Consider the following 25,393-nt stretch of genomic DNA (forward strand, 5'->3'; position numbering starts at 1 on the left):
ACAAAATACACTTTGATGTTGTTACACTTACACATTTGACAGCCATGGCCTCTTCCCTTAAAATTAGTAAAAGTGTTATTTTAAATAAAGTGTGATAAACGTTTATGAAAGAAACACCTGATAAGAGGAGATGTCTGACCCAATTTTGGTATTTCAAATAAGACTTCCGGGAGGATGATATATGTGCTAAGTCATAAAAGATATACAGAACTTAATGAGATAAATCAAAAGAGGATGGAGATTCACTTGATTATTTAAATCACAAGAATAACAGATATTCCCTTGCTAGGGTGGTATCATCTATAGAGGCATTCTTATTTCAAAAGTTGAGAGATGACTTTGTGTCTCTCTCACTGGTTCTGCGTGTTAAGTCATCCAGGAGGCCAAAAATATACTTTAGTCATTAGAGATGGCAAACCAAGACCTCTGCTAAGCACTAAAGGTTTAAGAAAGCATTAAAAACCAGCAAGGGTAGAGATTCATAAAGAGATACCCTGATGTTTCTGTTAGACTTGAAGGACATCAAGATGAATCTATTAATCGATTTATAAAGATCATGTATTTGTTCTATGAGGAAAAGACAATATGGCATTACACAAATATTTTTCATTAAAAGTTTAGAATAATTGCTATAGTAGCATGTCATAGGGTCTAATATGTCTTTTAACTTTGAAATTTTCCAAATACTTTCACTTTAAAAACATTTTTTTCCATTCAAAAGGAAATCCATTTATGAAGTCTTAAATTGCCAAGCAAAGCACAACAATCATGAACAAGTATTTTCAGAGTGACTACAACATCACGGGCACTGAGTGTTCTTTGGTATTACTAATCTCGCTGGATATGTAAGATAAATGCACATCAAATACATCTATTTTGCAAACATGTGACTTGCTCTATTCATTACTTTTCATGTGCTGATTCTACAAAGAGTAAATAATGTTTACAGGTCAATTGTCACAAATATAAATGATAATTTTAGGTGTGTGAAACTCATAACAGGCCTCAGATAGGAGCAACATTAATACAAAACTAAATGAATTCAACTTAGACCTTTAAAACCTACATGAGTATCAAATTGTAAAAGGTGGAGTAAACTAATTTCAAACTATGCAACCTTTACTTTTCGATGAGTTTTCTCTACTCACTGAAAATAGTCTTTGTGCTCCATACCAGATTTTTATGGTTTCCTTATGTCCATCATCCTAAGTAAGCTGGTAATTGACAACAGTGAAGTAACGGGTCATTTTAGTTTTTATTTTTTGTTTTTTGGCATTACAAGAATGCCAGAAGTGGGGAAACTTTTTTCTCCTTAGTCTTTGTTTAAATAGTAGACCAACTGCATGGTCTCATTTAGAATTCTCCACGTAACTCTACATTATCATGTTCTCAGGACTAACAAGTTATAATGATTAGAACCTCAAACCAATTCTGATGAAAATAAAAATAGAATAGGATGAGACCCAGAGTTAAGCAGAAAGTTTTCATTTTCTAGGAAATGAAAAACCAAAATTGCTTCCTAACATAAAGTAATGAATTTAGATCTGACTCAAATTCCAATTCTTATATTAAAATGTACATAGGAAAAGAGTTATTTGGTATATTTATGTGTCAACTCTGCTTTGAGCCTGAAGTCCACACTGGTAATAGAATATAGATGTCTTAAAAATACTTGGAAAAGTGGAGGTACAAATACATTCTGGTGTAGTATTGCTCTTTTCAAATACATCTTACTATTTTATTCCTCCATGCTGGCATAATGAATAGTGCTATTGCTGTTTAAGATTTAAAACAGCTGCATTTCTAATTTTGGCAGATTATGAGAGATTTTTATATGGGTTGCATGTTAAAAGCAAATAAACGACATGCCAACCAGCAGAATGAGAGCACTGGGCAGATGGTGGCACGGCTGAGTTATTGAACTGAAGCGCTATATGCCACCAATCATGGAACATCAAAAAGGGATAATTGGCAGCTTCTCAAGTGAAACTCAATTTTTTACCTCAAACAAAAAGAAAATACATGCCCACAAAGTCTTCAGATAGCCATTCAGAAGTCATTCTCCAACTGGCCTTTGTTAACACCAACAGCCTTCTCTAACCTGATTTCATGGATATTGACAGTATATAAAATTCTGCTTTTCCTTCCTTCCTTTCCTTTTGTAGGTTCTACTATTGTGTATATTTATGTATTGTGTGGGTGGGGAGGGAATATGGAAATAAAGTGTATGTAGCAATTTCCCCATTAATAAGGGGATTTCAGTTGCACAGGAAGAAGTCAAGGATGCATTCCAATAGATTCTCGCAGAAGAAAGTCCAAATCTATGATTACGAAGCAATCTTTATTAATATTGTTTTTCATTGATCAAATTCATTAATGCATTTTATAATGAACTTAGAATGTTACTATGTAACTTTTCCCCAAATTCAGAGAGATGGTTTTCCTGAGAATAAACAGATGGTCACGATAACGAGAAAGGTTTGACCTTCAAAGCAGGCCTTTCCTCTGATTTAAAGCAGTTTATAAAGTATGACACTAAAGTCATATGACCTTTAAAATCAATATTATAGAATTTATATTCTTAACTAAACACCTTTTCTAACTTGGACACCAGTCATTTTCAATTGCTGATATTTTATGATTTTTAGTTTTTGTAAACCATCATAAATATACTTTGGAAAAATGTGAGATAAAATCACAAATCATAGGAGGAAACTGTATTACTCTTCCTATTTCTTACCTTATCTCCTATTTTCAATGTCTCCTTCATTTCTCAGGTGAATTTACAAGATCATTATCTCTGAAGCAATGCTTTACACATTATCATAGCCAATCCTTAGTTTGAAGGGAGGAAATTCTGACACCAAGACACTAAATAGCCTTCCCATGGTCACCCAGTTAATAAGTGGGAAGCTAAAAACTGAAATCATTCAGTTTGGTTTCAGAGTCTGTGCCTTTAACAAGCTTATTCTGTTAGTGCATAATGGAATAAGAGAAAGAAATTAAAAAAAACCCTGGGAAAACTGAATATTGTGCCAAATTCAAAAGGTAGGTATAGTAGAAGTGACAGCACATTCACTCACACTATTATTAAAGCTGGCCCATGAATTCAGCCTTGAGAATGCAAGGTTAGAGCAAGAAGAAAAATTAGATGTCAGAGGAGTAACATTATTTCTAAGACGAGATGTTTGAGGTGTTAAAATCTGGGGAATTTATCCTACAAGGAAGTAAAAGGGTGATAGACTGAACAACTTCTCCCATCATAGTTCTGTAATAAATATGCTACCAAAATTTTTAGGTGTGTTATTTATAACATCTTTTAACATGTCATATCCAAGAGCATTTCAGTAAAAGCATTTCCGTACTGTATATGTGTACAACCAACGTGTTCCAGAGATTTAGGGGTAAAATTTGATTCATCTATCTATTCTGCTCAATATTACTTTTTTGATTTTGAAAATGTTCTATATTAGTATGGTAGCTATTAGCCAATGTATCTAAAACACTTGGATATGACTAATGTGACCAAGGAACTGAATTTTAATTTTAGCTAACTTAAATTGAAATAACCATACACAGTCACAGTGACTATCACAGTAGACAAGGCAAAAAAAGATAGATGGACTGCATATCTTTCAGCTGGTTCTCATAATTAGAATTTCTTATTTCTATAGCAGACAAAATAAAAACCCAATGTTAGTCTCTAGTTAGACTCTTGTGCACAAGAATGTTGTGTTGTCTAGTTCAGCAAAAATCAATTACATTTTTGCAAAGATTTCTAAATAAAAAATTCACATACCTCTCTACTGAAGTAAGCCAAGAAAATACCTATTTACAGGATAGTATTTTCCCTAAGATATTTTTTACGTTACCATCAGAGTCCATGACTCATTTATTTCCAAATCCCTGATGTGTCAAAATCCTCATTTTTGAGTTGGAATGTGATGTTTTGGAAATAGCCACAAATAATTCAGAATCAAATCCGGTAAATAAAGTGGATCAACACCTTTTTGTTTGTTTCATAAGTCACTTCATATACAAAGGCAAAAAAGAACAAATTAAACCTCTTACTGTGTTTTATAAAAGGATTCTGAACATGTAAAATTCTATGAGATCCTGTTATGCCATCAAGGTTCCAATATAATAAGATTTATATACACAAGGCTGTTAAATCTCTACCCTAAGAAGCAAATATTAGGAGATGTTGGTTACAAAGAGACTAGAGAATGTAGAGAAAAATCCCCCTTTGTGTGGTTTTAATTACCCTGTGTTCTTTTCCTGTTTATCTTGATAAGTTATAATACTGTCCTCAATTAAAGAAGCAATAGATGAAAAGAAAAGGGAAGGAGAAACTATGATTTCTGGCTGGATACCCACTTGCCAGATGGTGAAGAACTAGGCCTTAGGCTAATTCTGTGTGAACAGAGGGGCTTGATACGTTCTTCTCTGAAAACCACAGTATGTACATGCACAGAGATGTATGGTGATTTAGACTCCAGTTTTGGAGCACATGACTCAGCTTTTCCTATAGATCTTGCCAGCTGACCCTTTGGCACAGACAATTGTTCTGCTAGATGGATAAAGCTACGGAGTTCCAATGTGAGGAGTGGGAGGGGAAGGGGGAGCAGCAGGAAAGGTCATCCAGCATCCCAGAACATCAGTTCTTGTTCATTCCAGATGCTGAAATAAAAAAGTCAGAGCCTGAAGCCAGTTCCAGTGTCATCACTATAACTTCCTTTGTGGGTATGGAGCATTGAGGCAAGGGAATGACAGTAAATTGATGAAAGCAAATAAGACTGTAGTTGGGAAGTGTGCATCAAAAAGGCGTAATAACTGAATACACTTTAGAAAGGAAACCAAAAATATTTGGGAGAAAAGAGCAATTGTTAAGAAGTCTGATTCAAGGAAGGGTGAAATGGGTCAGATAGCAAACAAGCTTGCTCAGTCATGGTGATGAGGATATCCAGGAGCTGCAGGAATTAGACAGGAAAATCAATTGGCATTCTATGAATTTTAGTATTTTCTATGAGAAATGTTGTGGAAGAAATTACAATGTTTTGAAAACAGAACCAGATTTATAAAAACAAATAATTTCAAAACAGAGTTAGTTTTTGGCAATATGTAGAACATAATAAAAAATCCAGGGGAAAATACTAATTACATGATAAAATTAATAATATTATTACTATAATGATAATATTACTAGATTAGGCCAAGGAGAACCAAATGTATGCATTAAAATTCAATTTCTTTTTTTTTAAGATTTATTTATTTATTTATACAAGCAGTGGGTATAGTCAGAAACGCGGGAGGGTGAGAGAATTCACCAGAGCCAGAGAGGGGAACAGAACAGGCAGACCGAAAAAGAAATACACTGCTGAAGGGAGCAGTAGGTGGGGCAGAAGAGGTTTGCTGTGCCATGTAGTACCCTCACCGGTGGCCAGGCATCGAACTGGCACTGCAGAGGCCGTGGGCAGCTTCGCAGCACAGCGCTCAACCGCTGCGCCACCAGGGGAGGCCCTAAAATTCAATTTCTAAATAATGGGTATCATACATAAAGCACCAATTTAATCATTCATTTGTTAGTTTTGTCATTTTATTAATTCAAGTGTTCATTCACTCACGCAACAAAAAGGCATAGATTGTATAAATCAGGTGCTGAGGATTCAAATACAAAAACGGTTACTGTTTCAGGAAATAGGTAGTCTAGTGGGTTGGAACGTGGTGTGAGAGGGTTGAGTATTTCCCATTTTCTAGGTACCTAGTGAAATGCTTTATATGTTAGAAATCCACAGTCCAATTCTGTATTGGCAATATCGTCATTACTATTTGACAGGTGATAGATCAAGACTCAGGGAAATGAGGTGGCTTGCCCATAAGAAATATAAGAAATATAAGAAATAAAGGGCAGCTTTGGACACAAAGGAAAATCTTCAGTTAGAAGTCCACTAATTATCAAGTTGAAGTTATAAGGACAGATGCTATAAACATGCAAATTTCTGAGTTAATATATGTAATCTATTTAGAGCAGTGCCTAATATATATATCATAAATGCTATGTGTCCTTATAGTACCATCATTATTGTCACTTCCATTATTTCTTAAAGAACACAAGGAAGGAAATATTTGTTTGAAATTAGGCAAGAGAAATAAGGCAGTTGAATGCATTATATGCAAAAGATGCAAAATATGTATAACATTTTCTAATGAAATCATTTTCTTCAAAGAACTTTCCACTATAGGGTTTATTGCCTGGTGAATATGTATTTACTCTGCTCTGACATCTAGGGGTACTGATTAAAAAAGAGAATCAATGCACTATGTGCTGTAGCTCTCCAGAGAATCCACTCTTGGAAGAGAGAATAAGCAAGAAAACAATCAAAGCAAAGAAGGAGCACTCCAAGTGCCCAACAGCCACTGATGTCACAAGTGGGAGGAGGTGGGAAGTCTATGAAACATTCCGATCTACTTGCTCTTTGTATTCACTTTTTCCATGAAAATGGTTTTAGTGTGGCACAAAGATAAAACCAGGCTTACTTGAAAGATTAGGATGGAAAGAAAATTAATATTAGCAGTAGCAAAGGAAATGCTGAAGACACATATAACATAAACCACACTTACAAGCAAGTATGACCTATAAATCTTGCATTTAAATTTTTCATTCTTACAAAACCACCTGCACAGATAATTGCAACTAAAGGTGGACAAGAATTGCAACTAAAGGTGGACAAGAATCAGTCTACCATGTACAAGTGTCTAAGAACAACCACAAAGAAATATCTGTTCAGTACTAAAGGTCAAGTCATTTACCACCTTAATTACCCAAGCTGTGTGAGTGCTAGGGAGGTGCTTCCATGATTAATTTTACTTTCTTAAAAGCAACAAACAATGTTGTAACTATATAATATACTCTGGAGGAAATAATAATGCAGTCATTTAATATATTACTCTGAAAAAGTTTTTCTCCTCCATCTACATTTCAGAGGGTACAAAATAATGTTAAGCAATGTAATATTTGAGAGACATGCATACGCATGCACAATGTCATAAAATCAACAATTTATACTTTCTGTAAGAGAAACTTGGACCTTGTTTGAATTTATGATCATATATTTAATCTGGCCTTTGATGTATGCATTGCAGTTTAGTAACTGAAAAGCCTCCTTAAATACAGCGATCCTAAGATATTATTTCAATTTTGATCAGAGTCATGAAACTATATTATGGGTCCTTTTCAAGCAGGGACTTAATTAACTTATTATTTCATATTTTGTATTGCAACTCTGCAGAGAAGCACCTCCACGGTTTTCTTAACCTAAGCACAGTTTATATGAGTATATTAATAAATATTTTTCTTGAGGAAAATGTCAATGTGATAAAAATCATGTCAATGAAACTTGTGGTTCATCACTGGTTTTGCTACTACAAATACCATCAATGTTTCCCTGAAATATAAATTGTCTTACTGTAGTAGGATTCTCTGAACAGGTCCTCAAGAGTTCCTGTTTATTCCAATTTCTCTTTAATGCAAGTTCAAAGGACTAATGTTGAAGTGGAGTGAATAGTGGCTGAACCCACAGATTCAAGCACTTGTACTACCTCTACTCACTACAGGATGTGGACAAGTTAAAATTTATAGATGTAAGTTATCTGATTTCACTATCTTCCAGAGTCATTGTAAAGGAGACAGTTGCTTAAGTAAACTGCTTCAAAAGTTTGTGCTCTTATGCAAACAAAGATTTCTTCTTCAGTAACTCTTGCTTTTTCCATGGCTCAACTATTCGCCCCCTGAGGAAGACGTTGCCTGTGTGTGGAGAGAATGGACAGCCCCTCTCAGACCACTGGCCTATAGGCATGATACAGAGGGGCAACTCCATTGTGAACTGCTGAACCTATGACTCACCAGGTGCTCAGAGACAAAAAAAAAAAGTATTTTGAGGGCCTCCCTGGTGGCGCAGGTGGTTGAGCGCCGCACTGTGAAGCTGTCTGCAGCCTCTGCAGTGCAGGTTAGATCCCGGCCAGCTGGCAAGAATCCCACATGACAAGCTGACCTCTCCTGTCTCGCCTACTGCTCCCCTCACCAATGTATTTCATCAGTCTGCCTGTTCTGTTCCCCGCTCTGTCTCTGGTGAATCCTCTCACCCTCCCGCACATCTGGCCTGTACCCCAGTTCTTGTATAAAAATAAATAAATCTTTAAAAAAAAAGTATTTTGAGATAAAGTGAATTTAGGAAGTAATCTTGGGAGAGTTGTATTTCATATTAGCCTGCACCAAAGTTGCAAAGAGTCTGCATTAAGTAATTCCTTTAATGTTATGTAGTTCAACATCTCTCAGTTATCACACCAGGATTCCCTTCTGTGGTACGTACAACAACAATGAACATCGTTGGAAAAGGCTACATAGAGTTTGAGGAGGTAAAGCAATCATAATAGCTAATATTCACTGTGTAACTGCTCTGGGTAAAAACAATGAAGTATTTTACATGCATTAACTTTTATTAGTTTTTGTAATAAGCTTGTAATGTAGTTACTATTGCTGTCCCTATTTCACTGATGAGGAAACTAGGGCACAGTATGATTACATATCTTGGCAAAGATGTAAATAATGAGGAATAGAGGAAGGATATGAATCCAGCTGACCTGGCCCTGGAAATTGTACTCAATTATTACACGTATCACTTGACTTGCAGTCTGAATAAAAAGATAGAATACAGGTACTACTAGCACTATATTACACTTTAATTCAGTATCTTTGATTAAAAAAAAAAAACCTGAAGCCTAAAAGATATACAATTTGTACAAAATTGCAAAGGAAACTAATGTTACCATATGCCCAAGAAATCAGTTCTTTATCCTTCTGGGCAGTACACAAACACTGGCAAACACACTGGACAATGTATGAGGGCAAGAAACTAAGATAGGAAAGGAAATATGATTATTCGTAGGTAGCTTTAGCTTTCCTTAAAGTCTTTCTTTTCTCTTATCCTTCATTAACTACATTAAATGGTTATTATCATCTCTGTAATTAAATCTCTAAAATATTTATTTTTCTATCTCATTTTCAGCTCTTTTATCACTGCCTTCAACAGATTCCCATCTCTGCCTGGGCACTAACTTTCTAACATGGCTCCCATTTCTAAAGAATGAGAAACAGAGGCCTCCCTGGTGGTGCAAGGAATTGAAACACAGCACTATGAAGCTATCGGCAGCCACTTCAATCCCCAGCCAGGGAGGTGACCCACCTGGCGCAGCAGACCTCTCCTGTCTCACCCACTCTTCCCTGCAGTGTTATTTCAGTGGATCTGCCTGTTCTGCTCCCCACTTTGTTTCTGGTGAATCCTCTCTCACCCCCCTTCTCCACATATCTGGCCTGCACCCCAGCTCTTCTATGCATAAATAAATAAATCTAAAAAAAAGTGAGAAACAATAACATGTAAACAATAGCATTTTGCAAATGTTATAAAATAATATAGTATAGACCATTATAAAAAATAGTAATTTCAAAAATCTAAGAAAGGTAAGAATTTTAAAACAAATGAAAGACAGAAAGAGTCAAGATTGTGATTTTGGAAATTTTTGTGGTCCTTGTCTATTTTCCCTTTCACACACACACACATACACACACACACACACGTTAGACATCAAGTAAATAAAATTCCAAAGCTAAAAGTGCTGGGTCAAGTGAATGCAATCCTGTTATTAATTTGCTTTTCTATGGCTGAATGAACATGCTTTGATAGAGACCCATCAAGAAGAAGACTTCAGATAAATTCCATGAACTTTATTTTACAGTTCAGTATCATACACTTGAACTTGACTTTGGCTTTGGTAAGAGAAATTTCCATTTGCAGTGTTTTCCTACTTCATAACAACAGTAACAATGTTAATCTTCTGCTTAACAGACAGAAAATTTGCCGGTGGTGGGAGTGTGTGTGGTGAAGAACTTCCATGCAGTTATTTCTTTTCTTCTCCAAAACCCAACCCATCTACCCATGAGCAATCTTTACCTGGCTTACTGTGTCTAAATGCACTAGCTTACACCAGCCATGTTTTTTAAAAATAAAATAAAGTTAAAAAAAGTAACAGCCCACCAAATTATCCAGGTTAGTTTTCAGCTTCCAAAGCTACAGAGATGATGAAAGGCCTCAGCAAGAAGTGACATAAATACGTGAAAATTCTTTTTTTTTTTTTTTGCTTTACTAGCAATATTTTATTTTTTTTTATTTTTTTATAAATTTTATTGTTATATTCCCCATACAATTGCAGCCCCCCCTTCTGACCCCAATCCCTCCCCTCCCGTCCCCGCCCCCCTAAAAGTGTCTCTGGTTCATAGTTTTTTGTTGATTTAGATTTTCACTTTCTTATAGTTATTCATTTTCCTGGTCCCTTATTTAAGTTTTCTAGATTCCTGCTATGAGTGAGACCATCCGGTATTTTTCTTTTTCTGTTTGGCTTATTTCGCTGAGCATGATCCCTTCCAGCGCCATCCATGTTGCTGCAAATTGCATGTGTTTATCTTTTTTGAATGCTGAGTAATATTCCATGGTATATATGTACCACATCTTCTTGATCCAGTCATCTATTTTGGGGCATTTGGGTTGTTTCCAAAGCTTAGCTATTGTAAACAGTGCTGCTATAAATATAGGGGTGCAGGTGTTCTTTGGAATTGATGTTTCTGTGTCCTTTGGGTAAATACCTAGGAGTGGAATTGCTGGATCATATGGAAGCTCTATGTTTAGTAGGTCCAGAAATCTCCACACAGCTTTCCACAGTGGTTGGACCAGTTTGCACTCCCACCAACAGTGCAGAAGAGTTCCTTTTTCTCCACACCCTCGCCAACATTTGTTGTTGCTAGTTTTTTTAATATGTGCCATTCTCACTGGTGTAAGATGGTATCTCATGGTAGTTTTGATTTGCATTTCCCTGATGGCAAGTGATGTTGAACATTTTTTCATATGCCTGTTGGCCATTTGCATTTCCTCTTCAGAGAAGTTTCTTTTTAGCTCTTCTGCCCATTTTTTGACTGGATTATTTTCTTTGTTGTTGTTGAGTCTCATCAGCTCTTTGCAGATTTTTGTGATCAGTCCTTTATCATTAGTGTTGGGTGCAAAAATGTTCTCCCAGTTGGTGGGGTTTCTCTTTGTTTTTGTTATTGTCTCTTTTGCTGTGCAAACGCTCTTTAATTTGATGTAGTCCCAGCTGTTTATCTTTGCCTTCACTATCACTGCTTTGGGTGATGTGTCTGTAAAGATGTCTTTGATGTGCAAATCACGTAGTGTTTTGCCTATATTTCCTTCTATATATTTAATGGTTTCAGGTTTTATGTCTAGTTCTTTAATCCACTTTGAGTTGATTTTTGTGTATGGTGTGAGGTAGTGGTCAAGCTTCATTCTTTTGCATGTAGCGACCCAGTTTTCCCAGCACCATTTATTGAACAAACTTTCTTTGCTCCAATGCATATTCTTTGCTCCTTTGTCAAAGATTAGTTGACCATAAATCTGTGGGTTTATTTCTGGATTTTCTATTCGATTCCATTGGTCTGTATGTCTGTTCTTGTTCCAATACCATGCAGTTTTGATGATTATGGCTTTGTAGTATAGTTTGAAGTCTGGGAGTGTGATGCCTCCATTCCCTTCTTTTTTTTTCAGGAGAGCTTTGGCTATTCGGGGTTTTTTGTGATTCCATATGAATTTCATCAATAATTGTTCTATTTCTTTGAAGAATGACATTGAAATTTTGATTGGAATAGCATTGAATCTGTATATTGCTTTTGGAAGGATGGCCATTTTAATAATGTTTATTCTTCCAATCCATGAGCAGGGGCTGTCTCTCCATTTCTTTGTGTCTTCTTCTATTTCTTTTAATAGTGTTTTATAGTTTTCTTTGTATAGGTCCTTTACCTCTTTTGTTAGATTTATACCCAGATATTTGATTTTTTTTGTTTCAATAACAAAAGGGATGGTTTTTTTGATTTCTTCTTCTTCAGATTTATTGTTTGTGTATAGGAAGGCTACTGACTTTTGCGTGTTGATTTTGTATCCTGCCACTTTACTGAACTGATTGATGAGTTGAATTAGCTTTTCTGTGGAGTTTTTGGGGTTCTCTATGTATAATATCATATTGTCTGCAAATAGTGATAGTTTGACTTCTTCTTTTCCTATTTGGATTCCTTGGATGTCTTTCTCTTGTCTTATTGCCCTGGCTAGGACTTCCAGTATTATATTGAAAAGCAGTGGTGAGAGTGGACATCCTTGTCTTGTTCCAGATCTTAATGGAATTGCTTTCAGCTTTTCACCATTGAGAATGATACTGGCTGTTGGCTTGTCATAGATGGCCTTTATGATGTTGAGTTATGTTCCTTGTATCCCAAGAATTTCAAGGGCTTTTATCATGAATGGGTGTTGCACTTTGTCGAAAGCTTTCTCAGCATCTATTGATATTATCATATGGTTTTTATATTTCTTTTTGTTGATGTGTTGGATAACATTGATTGATTTTCGGATGTTAAACCATCCTTGTGTCCTTGGAATGAATCCTACTTGGTCGTGGTGAATTATCTTATGGATACATTGTTGGATTCTGATAGCTAAAATTTTATTGAGGATTTTTGCATCAGTGTTCATTAGGGAGATTGGCCTGTATTTATCCTTTTTTGTGTTGTCCTTGTTCGGTTATGGTATTAGTGTAATGTTGGCTTCATAAAACGTGTTTGGGATTGTCCCTTCCTTCTCAATTTTTTGGAAGAGTTTGTGAAGGATAGGCACTAATTCGTCTCTGAATGTTTGGTAGAATTCATTTGTAAATCCATCAGGTCCTGGGCTTTTGTTTTTGGGGAGGTTTTTGATTACCATTTCAATTTCGCTGCTTGTAATTGGTCTGTTTAGGTGTTCTATTTCTTCTTTATCTAGCTTTGGGTGATTGTAGAGTTGTAGGAATTTGTCCATCTCCTCTAGATTGTTAAACTTGTTTCCATATAACTGTTCATAGTAGTTACTGATTATTCTTTTGATTTCTGCTGTCTCCGTTGTGATTTCTCCTCTTTCATTGATGATCCTGTTTATTTGTGCTTTCTCCCTTTTTTCCTTTGTGAGCCTGGCTAGGGGTTTGTCTATTTTATTGATTTTTTCAAAGAACCAGCTCTTGGTTTCATTGATCTTTTGGATTGTTTTTTTAGTTTCAATTTCATTTATTTCTGCTTTGGTTTTTATTATTTCTTTTCTTCTACTGGTTTTGGGGTTTTCTTGTTGTTCTTTTTCTAGATCTTTGAGCTTCGAGATTAGGTTGTTTCTTTGCGTTCTTTCTTGTTTCTTGATGTGAGCTTCTATTGCTATATATTTTCCTCTTATTACTGCTTTTGCTGCATCCCATACATTTAGGATATTGGTGTCCTCCTTGTCGTTCAATTCAAAAAATTTTTTAATTTCTTCTTTGATCTCCTCATTAGTCCAATGGTCTTCCAGTAGTGTGGTTTTTAATCTCCATGAGGTAGGAAAGTTCCTTGCCTTCTTTTTATGGTTTATTTCTAGTTTGATGCCTTCATGGTCAGAAAAGATGGTTGATATGATTTCAATCTTGGTGTATCTGTTGATGTTTGTCTTGTGCCCCAGTATGTGATCGATCCTGGAGAATGATCCGTGTGCGCTTGAGAAAAATGTGTACTCCGTTTTTTTGGGGTTTAGTGTTCTATAGATGTCTGTTAAGCCCAATTGCTCTAGGTCCTTATTTAGAGCTTTGGTTTCTTTACTTATTTTTTGTCTTGTTGATCTATCCATTGTTGATAGTGGTGTGTTGAAGTCTCCCACTACGTATGTGTTTTCTCTGATGTCTGTTTTCAGAGAGGACAACAGTTGTCTGATATATTTTGGTGCTCCTTCGTTTGGTGAGTATATGTTAATGAGTGTTATTTCTTCTTGAAGTATTGTCCCCTTGATCATAATGTAGTGACCATTGGGGTCTCTTTTTATCTTTTTGAGTTTGAAATCTGTTTTATCTGATATAAGTATAGCTGTTCCTGCTTTCTTTTTTGGCCCATTTGCTTGTAGGATTGTTTTCCATCCTTTAACTTTGAGCCTATGTTTATCTTTTGTAGCTAAATGAGTTTCCTGGAGACAGCAAAAGGTTGGGTTTTGTTTCTTAATCCAGGCTGCAACTCTGTGTCTTTTTATTGAAGAGTTTAGTCCATTTACATTTAGAGTTAATATTGATATGTTAACATCTGTATTTGCCATTGTGTTTGTCTTTCCTTTGATTTTATTTATTTATTCTTTTAATAACTTTTTTTTTTTTTGGCCTTCTTTCATTGTTATTCGTCCCTCTGAGGTTCTGGCTTTAGGACTCCTTGTAGTATTTTTTGGAGTGGGGGTTTAGTTGCAATGAAATTCCGGAGATTCTGTTTGTCTGGGAAGGTCCATATTCTTTCTTCAAAGAGGAAGGAGAGCTTTGCGGGATAGAGTATTCTTGGTTGGCATCTGTTTTCTTGGAGTCTGTTGACTATGTCCCTCCACTCTCTCCTTGCCTGTAGTGTTTCTTTGGAGAAGTCTGATGTCAGCCTGATTGGTTTTCCTTTGAATGTTATCTGTTTCTTCCCTCTTGCCAGCTTCATTATTTTTTCCTTGTCCTGGATTCTTGGGAGCTTTACTATTATGTGTCTTGCTGTATTTTTCCTTTCGTCGTGGAAGTTTGGTGTTCTTCTTGCTTCTTGTATATCAATTTTCAGCTCCTTCTTCACATTTGGGAAGTTCTCTTCAATTATCTCTTTGAATATTTTCTCTGTTCCTACATCTCTCTCCTCTCCTTCTGGTATTCCTATAACTCTTATATTTCCTTTCCTCATGGAGTCAGATAGTTCCCGAAGTCTTTCCTCGTTCTGTTTCCTTCGTACTTCTCTTTCCTTTTCTGTTTTGGTTCTTTTTATTTCTGTGTCTTCAAGATTACTTATTCGTTCTTCCATTTCATCTATTCTGCTTTCATTCCTTTTCCCAGAATTCTTTAGTTCTTCCATTAATTCTTTGATCTCCTGCATTTCTTTTACTTCCCTCTTTAGGGACTCAATTTCTTTCTTCTGACCATTGTTTTCCCTCTCTAGGGACTCAATTGCATTCTTCTGATTGTTGATTATTTTTCCCTTATCATTGTTTTCCTTTATGACTTCTGTCAGTTTTTTAATCACGGCAATTTTAAATTCTCTTTCTGGAAGGCTCAGAAATTCTTCCAAGTTATTGTCGTTGCAATCTGGGGGCTGGCTTTCTTTTTGTGGTGTGCTTTTTCTCTGGAGAGTTGCTAGGTTGCGTGTGGTTCTTCTCCTCCCTACTGTCTGTTTTCTAATTTGCCGTATGCGTTGGGACACTGTGTTGTTGGGACTGGCCGGCATCTTGGGTGGGCTTCTCTGCTCCCCTCTGGTTCCTCCAGGAATCATCTGTCAGTTTCAAGCAGTCTTTACTGGAGAAAGGTCCCTGTTCTAAAATGCCGATGTGGGGACACACTCCCCTGTGCGCCTGGTCTGTCCCGGCGGTGGGTTCCTGCTCCCCCTCTGGGCTTGGACTGCAGGCCAGAGGAGGTCTGGTGTGGGCGAACTTCCCCCGCTCACCTCTGGCTCCTGAGGAAGCCTTCTGCAGGTAGTCTTTACTGAAGAAATGTCCATGTTCTAAAATGGTGATGTGGGACACACTCACTGCGCGTCTGGTCTCAGGCACACTCTTCTGCACGCCTGGTCTGCCCCGGCTGTGTGTGCTCACTCTCCCTGCGGGCTCAGACTACTTGTTCGGAAGGGGCCCGGTGTGGGCTAACTCCCCTGCTGGCCACTAGCTCCTTCAGGAGCCTGTGCTGGCTTCAAGTCGCTAGGTGGCGCCAGAGATCTCTCCTAGAGCCCTTGGGGAGCTGATTTTCCACCCCGTGGGACAGGGAGCAGAGCGGGGATGGTAGGGTACACCTCAACGGCTTTGGGGTGCTGTGTCTGCCTTGTGCCCCACTGTCGTGGGGAACCCACGCCCCTAATTTCGTGCCCCGGGTCTCAGTTCCAAAGCCCTCAGTTCCAGGACGCGGGCTGTAGCCCAGATCAGTGGCGCGGGAATGGCGCCTTTTGAATCCCGCTCCCCTGCCTGGGCGCCTTGTTCCTGCTCACTCAGGGAGGGCCTCCAAGCGTCTCCCCGCAAGCCTAGGTCGCAGGCGCGGGGACCTGGGCAGCTGTGATCCGATCTGGATCCGCGCCTGCTTTTTCAGCGCGCTGCTTTCCGCGCAAGCTTACCGGGCGGCAGGGGCTGTGTGCTGGTGCTGGTCTCCTCCTGGGGGTGGGGCTCTCTTTAATGGTGCCTGGAGCTCACCTCTGAGGCGGATCCTGCAGGGTTCTCCACAGCTCTCGTTCACGGGGTGTGGTGGCTGAAATAGTTCCTTTCCACTCACAGTCCCACTTGCTGTGTCCGTTTATCTTGTTGGCCGTTTTGGTTTGTTGTTTCCCTCCTCTCTGCTGGTCGGAGAGTGCCGACTTTGTGGGCGGGGGAGGGGAGCAGGGTTCTGCGCTTCCCTCCCTTCTGGTCCTCTTTTATGGCCACTTTCTTCTTTGGGCAGTTTGCTGGAGTCGTCCGTTTATCTTCCGTGTCCCAGTTCTCACTGGGACCTGCCGCTTTTCCTCCCTATTAACTTTTTTTAATGGGAGATCTTACTCGCAGCGTCTCCTCGCCGCCATGTTGCTCCGCCCCTAGCAATACGTGAAAATTCTGGATGCTGCGTGGAGACAAAAGTTTTTGCCTTTCCTCAAAAATAATCCCCCCCTTTTCTTTTACATTTTTAACATACCCCTATGTCATAAAATGTTTCTGGTTGGTGAAATAGTTATCTTGGCTAAATATAAAAAGACCTAGATCATATGTTGAACTACAGAATGAAATTTAATTTTTGATGAGGAAAAACTAAAATTTGGATATGTGAATGTTAATCATTCATCAAGAGAAAAATTTCTGCAGTATGTTTATATTTTGGAGCTGGCTGAAAGGTAATAAAGCAGTGTTTGTTCCCCCTACTCCCTCAACCACTTCAGATTGAATGAAGTTGATACTTATCCACACCTCTAGGAAACAGTACATTTCCCAGGTCAATAATATAACCCCATTCTCTTCAAGGACTAGTTTAGGAATAAGTTTATGATATGAGTTCCCTTGCACCCATGGCCTAAGGTGCTTTGGTAGCTATCTTTTGTCTTGCCTCAAATTACAATGAAATGCAGTGTCGCTGACATCACATACACTAAAATCTTGTCAAGACATAATGACTGCATAACAAAGACACTCACATTTGAGTCTATATGGAAAAATAGTTTTACAACAAACTGATATTTTTACAAAATTTTGTATCTATAGTAACTCCTAATGTGATAACTAATAGTCTTCCATCCAACTCATACAAGTTTATTGAGAACCTCATGTTGATAGTAACAAAAAAGCAGGGGACGATATAATTGCTATACAATAAAATGGCCAGGTAAAAGCTGTGACAGCACTGAGCCACACAGGCATGGAATTGTGTATCTAACAGTCTAGTGTGGCACAGAAACAATGGCAATTCAGATGATAAAATAATTCAGATTACAGACAGACATAGCAGCACCTGCATGCCCTAGAGTATGAGAATACAAAGTAGATGAGAATGTATCAAAGTGAGATATAAATATAGTGAGCCTTGTGCTATGGGAGAGAACAGGAAAATTATATATAGTCCAAACACAGTTAAGGACTTAATGATTGAAAACTGCAGTGAAAAAGACAGTAGACAGGTACATGCATTTGGTAGCAACATGTAATGTTCTGAGAGCTGGTGATGCTCTGAGAACTGGAGCCACATGTTATCTAGTGGCGGTGAGCTCAGGTATAGTACTGTGCTGCAGGTGAGTGGCAATAAGCAGCAGGAACAAGGAATCTGAAGAGTTCTAAACATGGATATTAACAACAGCAAGGATGAACGGGTGCATAAAATGGAAAGGAAGAATAGGAGTCTGACACTATAGCTGTTGCCATGGCTAAAGAGAAATAAGCCTCTAAGGAAGTAAATCACCTTAATGTGATATTACAAAGACAGTAACATGAATAAGTGAAATAAGTATCATTGGGATTGCTGGAGGGCGAGAGAAAATAACCAAAAAATGTCCCCAAAGAACAAGAGAAGATCATTTCATTCAACTCCTCACCTAAGAGTGAAGGAAAATGAAAGGCAAGTTCCCTCAGATTGAAGGGAATGGAAAATCACCTTCAGGAGAGCCAGATACGTAGGCAAGAAGATGGAGAGGAATAGCAGGCATTTTATCACAGTGGACTCAGAGTCTAAAATAGTACAGGGGAAAAAATCAAGAGGTAAGGGCAAAGGCAGGACTGTTAGATAGGAAGTAGGATGTTTTAAGGAAAAACTATTTTGAACTTCTACTGAGAAAATCACAATGCTAAACATCAGAGTGCAAGAGAAGAATACCACTGTCAGAGAAGCTTACAGGTCAATGCTGGAGTTCTAAGTGGAAGTGAATGCATGTACGTGCATGTGCATGTGTCTATTATCTATATAGCTGTAACTAGAATAGAGAATGTCTCCTTGTGGACACCGGCAAGATAGCTGGTAAGAGTAGGAGGGGCCTTCCTGAGCCTGGTTAGGGAGGACAAAGGCACTCAAGAGGGCAGCGGCAGGTCAGGGAGGGGGAAGCCCAGTCTGACTCACAGAAGCTGGAGTAACATGCACAAGGACAGCCCTTCCCTCCACAAGCACACCCACAAACAGCTTGCATTCAGTCGGTCCAGTGGTTCGATACAGTGCTTGATAACAAAGGTAAACGGAAAAAAAATCAATTAAATTTAGAAATGCAATTTAAAACATCCTCGTACCTTTGTGGACATTGCCACAGGGAAAAAGGAGTCATAAAATCCATTATATAATTTGCAAAGCAGTCTGGCTATGAGTTTAATATGAATTATGCTGAGAATAGATCCAGTACCTGATTTCCTTGAATAATTTATTTCAGACAGCCCCTAGTGCTCAGAAACAGGAAACTTAGAAAACAACATGTTTAGACACTAGTTTTGTGAGGTCAGGTGCAGTAAGTAAAGGTTAAAATAGCCAAAGAAAAATAAAGGCAAGAGCTCAAAGCAAGTGCCTTTAAAAAAAAAAAATCATAAAAAAACTATGATAGTGTTCCTTTTTAGGTTTGTTTAACAACTGACAAGCATACAAACAAGAGGAGAATGATTATTTTTATCGAGCAAAACAAGCTGTTTTATAGGATCTATCTAACAATGAAAATGTGGCAATCTCATGACCTAAAAGCATGTTAGACAATCGATAAAGACCAAGTGATTGGGCTGAATAGAAGCAAAGGCAAACTAGATTGTCATCAGTGCAACCAAGTACTGGATTTGGAACTAGTTGAGGAAGTTGAGAAAATAAGTCTAGAATCATTCAAGTTAATAGATTCCTTTTAGTCAAAGAGCTAGCGAGCAGAGAAATAAGCAACACATTCTGAGTTTCTCAATAATGGCTCAATTTTAACAAAACGGAACAATAAATATCTGTACTTCTTTATAATCATTGCATTGACCTTCACTGCAAGGATCTCTGCTATAGCTTTTCATTGGTAATTTTTTTTTTTTTAAGTAAAATACATCTACTTTTTCCCTGTACTGATAGGTACAGTTTGATGACTGAGTTCTAAATCTTGAACAAGAACTACAAATCTGGGTAGAGGGAACACAGCCATCTCTCAGGGAGTGAGTTAACTAGTGCCACATGCACAGTCAGACTGGCTGTCACTCCTCTGGTTTCCTCCTTGGTCTTGGCTTATAGTTACTGGACTTCTGACTTGCTAAAGCAATGGTTTCCTAGCCCTGCTGTTATTTTTTGGCTTCCAGCTATTCAGTACATTTGGGATCCTGATAGCTGTCTTAACTTCAGTGCAGGTGAGTTTGCTAACCAAATGATTGGAGGTAATGAATGAAGTTACACACAAGTATTTTGGTGGACTTTGGGAGAGCAGGAAGTTGAGAGAAGTGATTGGGACAGTACTGTGTGTAGAAATAGCCAAATCAAAGAAAATCTCTCACTTTTTCTAAAGTAATTTTCAATGTTCATATAGACAGAGATGCAAAATTTCCTTTTTTTGGCTGAATTTGATATATTCACTTAAAAATTCTTATGCTGGGCCTCCCCTGGTGGTGCAGGCGGTTGAGCGCAGTGCTATGAAGCTGTCCGCAGTCTCTGCAGCGCAGGTTCAAACCCAGCCAGCCGGTGAGATACCCACATGGCACAGCAGATCTCTCCTGTCTCTCCCGCTGCTCCCCTCAGCAGTGTATTTCACCAGTCTGCCTGTTCTGTTTCACCAGTCTGCCTGTTCCCCGCTCTGTCGCTCACCCTCCCACACATCTGGCCTGTACGCCAGTTCTTGTATAAATAAATAAATCTTTTAAAAAAATTCTCATGCCCAAGAATTATGCAAATGAAAATTAGTAATCTATGAATAGAGAAAAAAAATGTATACTACCTGATAAGACAACTTCAATAAGATCACCTTCCTGGATATCACCAGCTGTTTTCACCAGTTGAAGGATGTTTTCAGAGGTAGGATCATGGCGAAAAAGCAGGATCTTATCATACATTCCATAGAAACCACATTCAGGGAACTGTAAATACAAATATCATAAAAGGTTAAATGTCAAAATCCTCCTAAAATAAAAATAAATAATTATCAAATAAATGAATGTCAGGGTACAATTCAAGCTAACTAGGGTGGCTCAAAGTATCTAGAACATTAAAAATAAAAGTGAATGGCAAAACTGGTATTGATATGATTCCAAGTCAGGAGGAAAGAAATCACTTAGAGTAAGGATAATGATGACCACTTAGGAGAGTAAGAAAACAAGAGAAGATGGCAGAAGATCACAAACTTTCTAGCAGGAAGGTGGTTAAGAAGTGTGCTTATTCAAACACAATCTACAGCAATCCAACAACATAAAGTCTGAATTAGTTTATTACAATTCCATTATACACACAATCGAAATTTATTTGCCAAAAAAAGTCCATCCATTTTGCCATATTAAAAAATAAAAGATGACTCAGTAAATCTACCCATGTTCTTTGTGTAAGCATAAGTATTATCTCCATACTTTGACTCAGGACAAGTTCTAGAGGAGACAACCCAACTCTCTCTTCTGTTGCTGTCCTTAGGTTGCATTTTGTTTTCATTCTTTCTAAGTAACATAAGTACAACAACTAAAGCCAACCTGTTTTAAGTTTATATAGCTTATATTCTTCTTATAGGGATATACCCAAGTTTATCTTTCAGAAACTACCTCCTAATAACAGGCACAAAATAAAAGCTAAATGAATGATTTTTTTTTATATAATGGACAAGCCTGGAAAAAATATAACAACAATTACTAGTATGATATTAACAATGATATCACCACATTCCTTTCTCCCTTCTGATTAAAGAAAGATCTATAAATTTAAACCATAATTCTAACTGTTGAATTCCATTTTATTTTGTTATTTTGTTTTCATTGCGTCAAAAGGTTATAAATATACACTTGCTTCTCATTCAAACATCATAATCTGTTAGAATGTCCTGAAACCATTTTCTCCTCAATCCTTCATCTCTCCCACTATTGTAAAATGCTATTAACATTATTCCAGTATCTACTGGCACTGGAGAAAACTGAACAGTTAAATACATTCATAATGAAGTGTAAATGATTTGATGTGCTATTCCCAGAATAGTAGTTAAATGATAGATTTTTATTTTTATAGCAAGAACATTGGTTGACAACACTACATATGATTTAGGGGACAGGTTTAATTGTTCTTCATATGTATGTCTCCACACCACACCCACTAACAAAGCACTGATGGTCATTTACAAAGTGGGCTGCCTTCCCACTTTGTTTTCACCCTCTCCCTCCCTCATCTTCTAGCAGCCTCTAGATGAACTTCATTTTAACAGTATTTGATCAAAGGTTAGGGACATTCTTAAGTCGTTTAAAAGCAAATTTCAAACTGATTACAAAATAGGCAATCTACAATCTCATGAGCAGAGTGAGAGAATTATACCTTCACCAGCACTGAGCATTTTCATTTAAAGGAATAAACAACCTAGGCTAATCTTGTATGTGAAAAAAGCTCTTTTCTTGCTAATGACTTTTCCATTTAATTATTAAGGATTGTTATATCTTATTTAAATGGTATTTATTAGGTTGTGGGAAAAGGTCATAAATGAAGGACAAAAAGTTGTCTTTTATTCCTGTAGCTGGTGATGGGTCTGACACCTATGTCAATAAAGGTAGAATTTAAGGAACCATTATTGGGGGAAAATGACTAGAACATACTATCTTCTTAAGGTAGGACAATATATTGTAAGTTCCTCTTTCTTATTTCTTATTCATAACATTAGGGGTTACATGCAGGTAAGACACTTTGTATGAATTAAAAGTAAGTATATTCAGAACCGAATATCCTCTTGTTCTTAAGAGTATGTAGATGACCACAGTTAAAACTACTTCTGCATATCACTCAACAAACTTGGCTCCCTCAAAAGAAACAAAAGAGATGAAATGATGTCACTACTTTCACTGTACTAATTAAAAGGGAAAATAAGTTCCCTTTTTGGATAATTTCTCCTAAAATATTACTATGGAACAAGGAAAGAAAGGAAAGACTAAGACATCACTTTCCACAATTGAAAAACAATGGATATGTAAGAAATTTTAAAAGTCAATTTCATTGAAGCATAACCTGCCTGGAATAAAATGTCTATGTCTTATTTACAAACATCAACAACCATGAAATCAAAATCACAATCAAATCATGAAATATTTTCAGTGCAACCCCCCTGAAGTTTTACTGTACTTTTTCATAATCCATGGTGCCCACAGCCTTGACTCCAGGCACAGAATTACATTCTGTCACCACAGATTAGCTCATCTGAAGTAGAATTTCATATATTATGTAGTATGAACTCCTTCAGCTGGTTTCTTTTGCTCATTATAATGTTTTTGAGTCTCATTTATACTTACTGCATATGAGATTGATCTCTTTTTATTAGTTGCTCATGTTTCATTAATAGAAGCATCTAGGATAATTATTTACCCATTCACCCACTGAGAGACATTTGATTTTCTTCCAGTTTGTGGTTATCACAGAAAAAAAAATGCTATAAACATTTATGTATTTCAGTGGGCACATGTTTTTCAATTCTTATGAGTAAAACCCAGGAACAAATTTCCTAGGTCACATGACAAATATATGTTTGATGTATATACCTATGCTTATGACTATACCACATTATACTTATTACTGGAGCATTACAACTAAGCCCTGATTTCAGAGAGAATAAGTTTTCCATCTTTTCTTTTTCAAGACTGCTTTGTACATTATTGGTATCTAAGTTTCCACACTATTTTAGAATCACTTTGTCAATGTCATTTTTAATGATATTGTATCGAAACATAAATCCGTTTGGGAAAACGTATTTTAACAATTTGGAGACTTCTATACTGTTATGAACAATGTATACAAACCTATTTTTTTGTTTCTTTTAAATTTATCTCAAAACTGCTTTGTACTTTTCATTGCAGGTCTGAAACATGTTTGTTGAAATGATCTCTAAGTATCTGATATCTTTTGCTATTATAAATGGTTACAATATAATTGATATTCACTCAGTATTTACTGTATAGTTCTGCAAATTTTGAAAAAATATGTACCATAAACACATGACATATATATATGGATAAAGCCATCACCTGCACCCTTTCTACTCTAGTCTCATCACCTCTTTAACCATGGTTATGGGTCACATTTTCCTGCTTTTTCATGTGTGTGCTTTTCACATGATATGCTAGATATGAGTTAATGTGAGTAGTTAGACTTTGTTTCTTTCCTTAAAATAACATTGATAGGGCCTCCCCGGTGGCGCAGCAGTTGAGCGCTGGGTTGTGAAGCTGCCTGCAGTCTCTGCAGCGCCGGTTCAATCCCCGGCTACTCCCCGGCCACCAGAGGAGGGTCCCACATAGCGGGCAGACCTCTCCTGCCGCCCGCTGCTCCCCTCAGCAGTGTGCTTCAGTCCTTCTGCCTGCTCTGCTTCCCGCTCTGGCTGTGGTGAATTCTCTCACCCTCCCGTGCTTCTGACTGTACCCAGTGCTTGTATAAATAAAATAAATTAATTAATTAAAAATAATAATAATAGTAACATTGATAGCTGTTTTGGCAGATCAGTTTTACCTTTTCAAGGCTTATTTTTAAGTGGTATTAGCACAACTCTACAGTAATATTTGCTCTAGGGACACTTTAGCCCTACTCATAATGCATGACTCTCGGACATCTCTATGGAACTCCTCAAGTGTTCAGTGAAATCTCCATTTGCTTGGTATAAATTCACCTGTCTCAGTCCTAAGTAAGCTCTGGAAAGTGGTCATTTCATTGTTTTCAATGGCTGCTCTTTATTCTGCTGTACAGATTTTAGGACTACGCACACACAGATTTGTATTTCAACACATATTTGTGGTCCGATACTCAACTAGACCACAAATTAGATTTCTAGAACTTGTTCTTGGTATAGGTCCCACCTTTCCAGAATTCCACCCCTGAAAATCTTGTTGACTTGGTCTCTTGAGTCCATTCTCTGTCTCATCTATGTAGTCAGACAACTTGGCTCTACTTGAGGTCTTCCTCCCTATATTACACTCTGTATCCCGGCTCCAGAAAGAAAGCTTAGATGACTGTAATACTTACCTTGTTTGTTTTCCTTCTCTCAAGGATCACAGAACTGCCATGTTAGCCAGTGTTTATAACAGGCATTTTATACATTTTGTATTGTTTTCTATTTGTTTGAAGCAGGCAAACAGGCCCCATACCAGATATTCTTTGTGAATGGAAGCCAAAGTCTCATATACTTTTAAAATATAGAATACTAATCTTTTGTCCCCAATCTTTTGACTCCTTAATTCTATGTAAGTTGCATTTGCAAGAAAAGCAAAATGTCCATAATTTACTGAGAGTACATTTCTAAGACTGGCAATGAAATAAAAATGCAAAATTTAATAATTACCATAACTCTCAAATTCCAGTTTGAGCTATACTGATATAAGCTTAAACTATAAAGGATCTCTGATTCATTCACAAATGTTCTTCAAAATAGCATATACTGACACCCAGATCTTACCATCTTTCCCCCCAAATCCACAGATAACTGATTCTGATCCACCAAACAACAGAAAAAAATTCAAAGGATTCAGGGCTTGACCTAATGTAAATAAAGCAATAATCTACTAGAAAGGAAGAAAGAATAAATACCAATGGTTTTCCCCCAAACAGCTAACCACACATTGTCTTCTAAAATCTTATTAATGTGCTTATCAATGTGTAGAGGGTCAGA

The 25,393-nt window shown here is 37.3% G+C and overlaps 1 protein-coding gene across 2 annotated transcripts in view; it reads right to left on the reverse strand.

Moving 5' to 3' along the window:
- PRKD1 (protein kinase D1) overlaps positions 1-25,393 on the reverse strand; it is a gene marked incomplete at both ends in the record, with an annotated part of 284,877 nt that overhangs the window by 117,264 nt on the left and 142,220 nt on the right. For both annotated transcript variants that reach the window (XM_084241020.1, XM_084241019.1), the window contains one exon: positions 20,507-20,645. In XM_084241020.1, coding sequence (XP_084097146.1) covers positions 20,507-20,645 — 139 coding nt within the window. The remainder of the gene's footprint in view (positions 1-20,506; positions 20,646-25,393) is intronic.

The sequence above is a fragment of the Talpa europaea genome (assembly GCF_964194135.1).
Source record: "Talpa europaea genome assembly, chromosome: 8".
In the NCBI taxonomy this organism is placed as follows: Eukaryota; Metazoa; Chordata; class Mammalia; order Eulipotyphla; family Talpidae; genus Talpa; species Talpa europaea.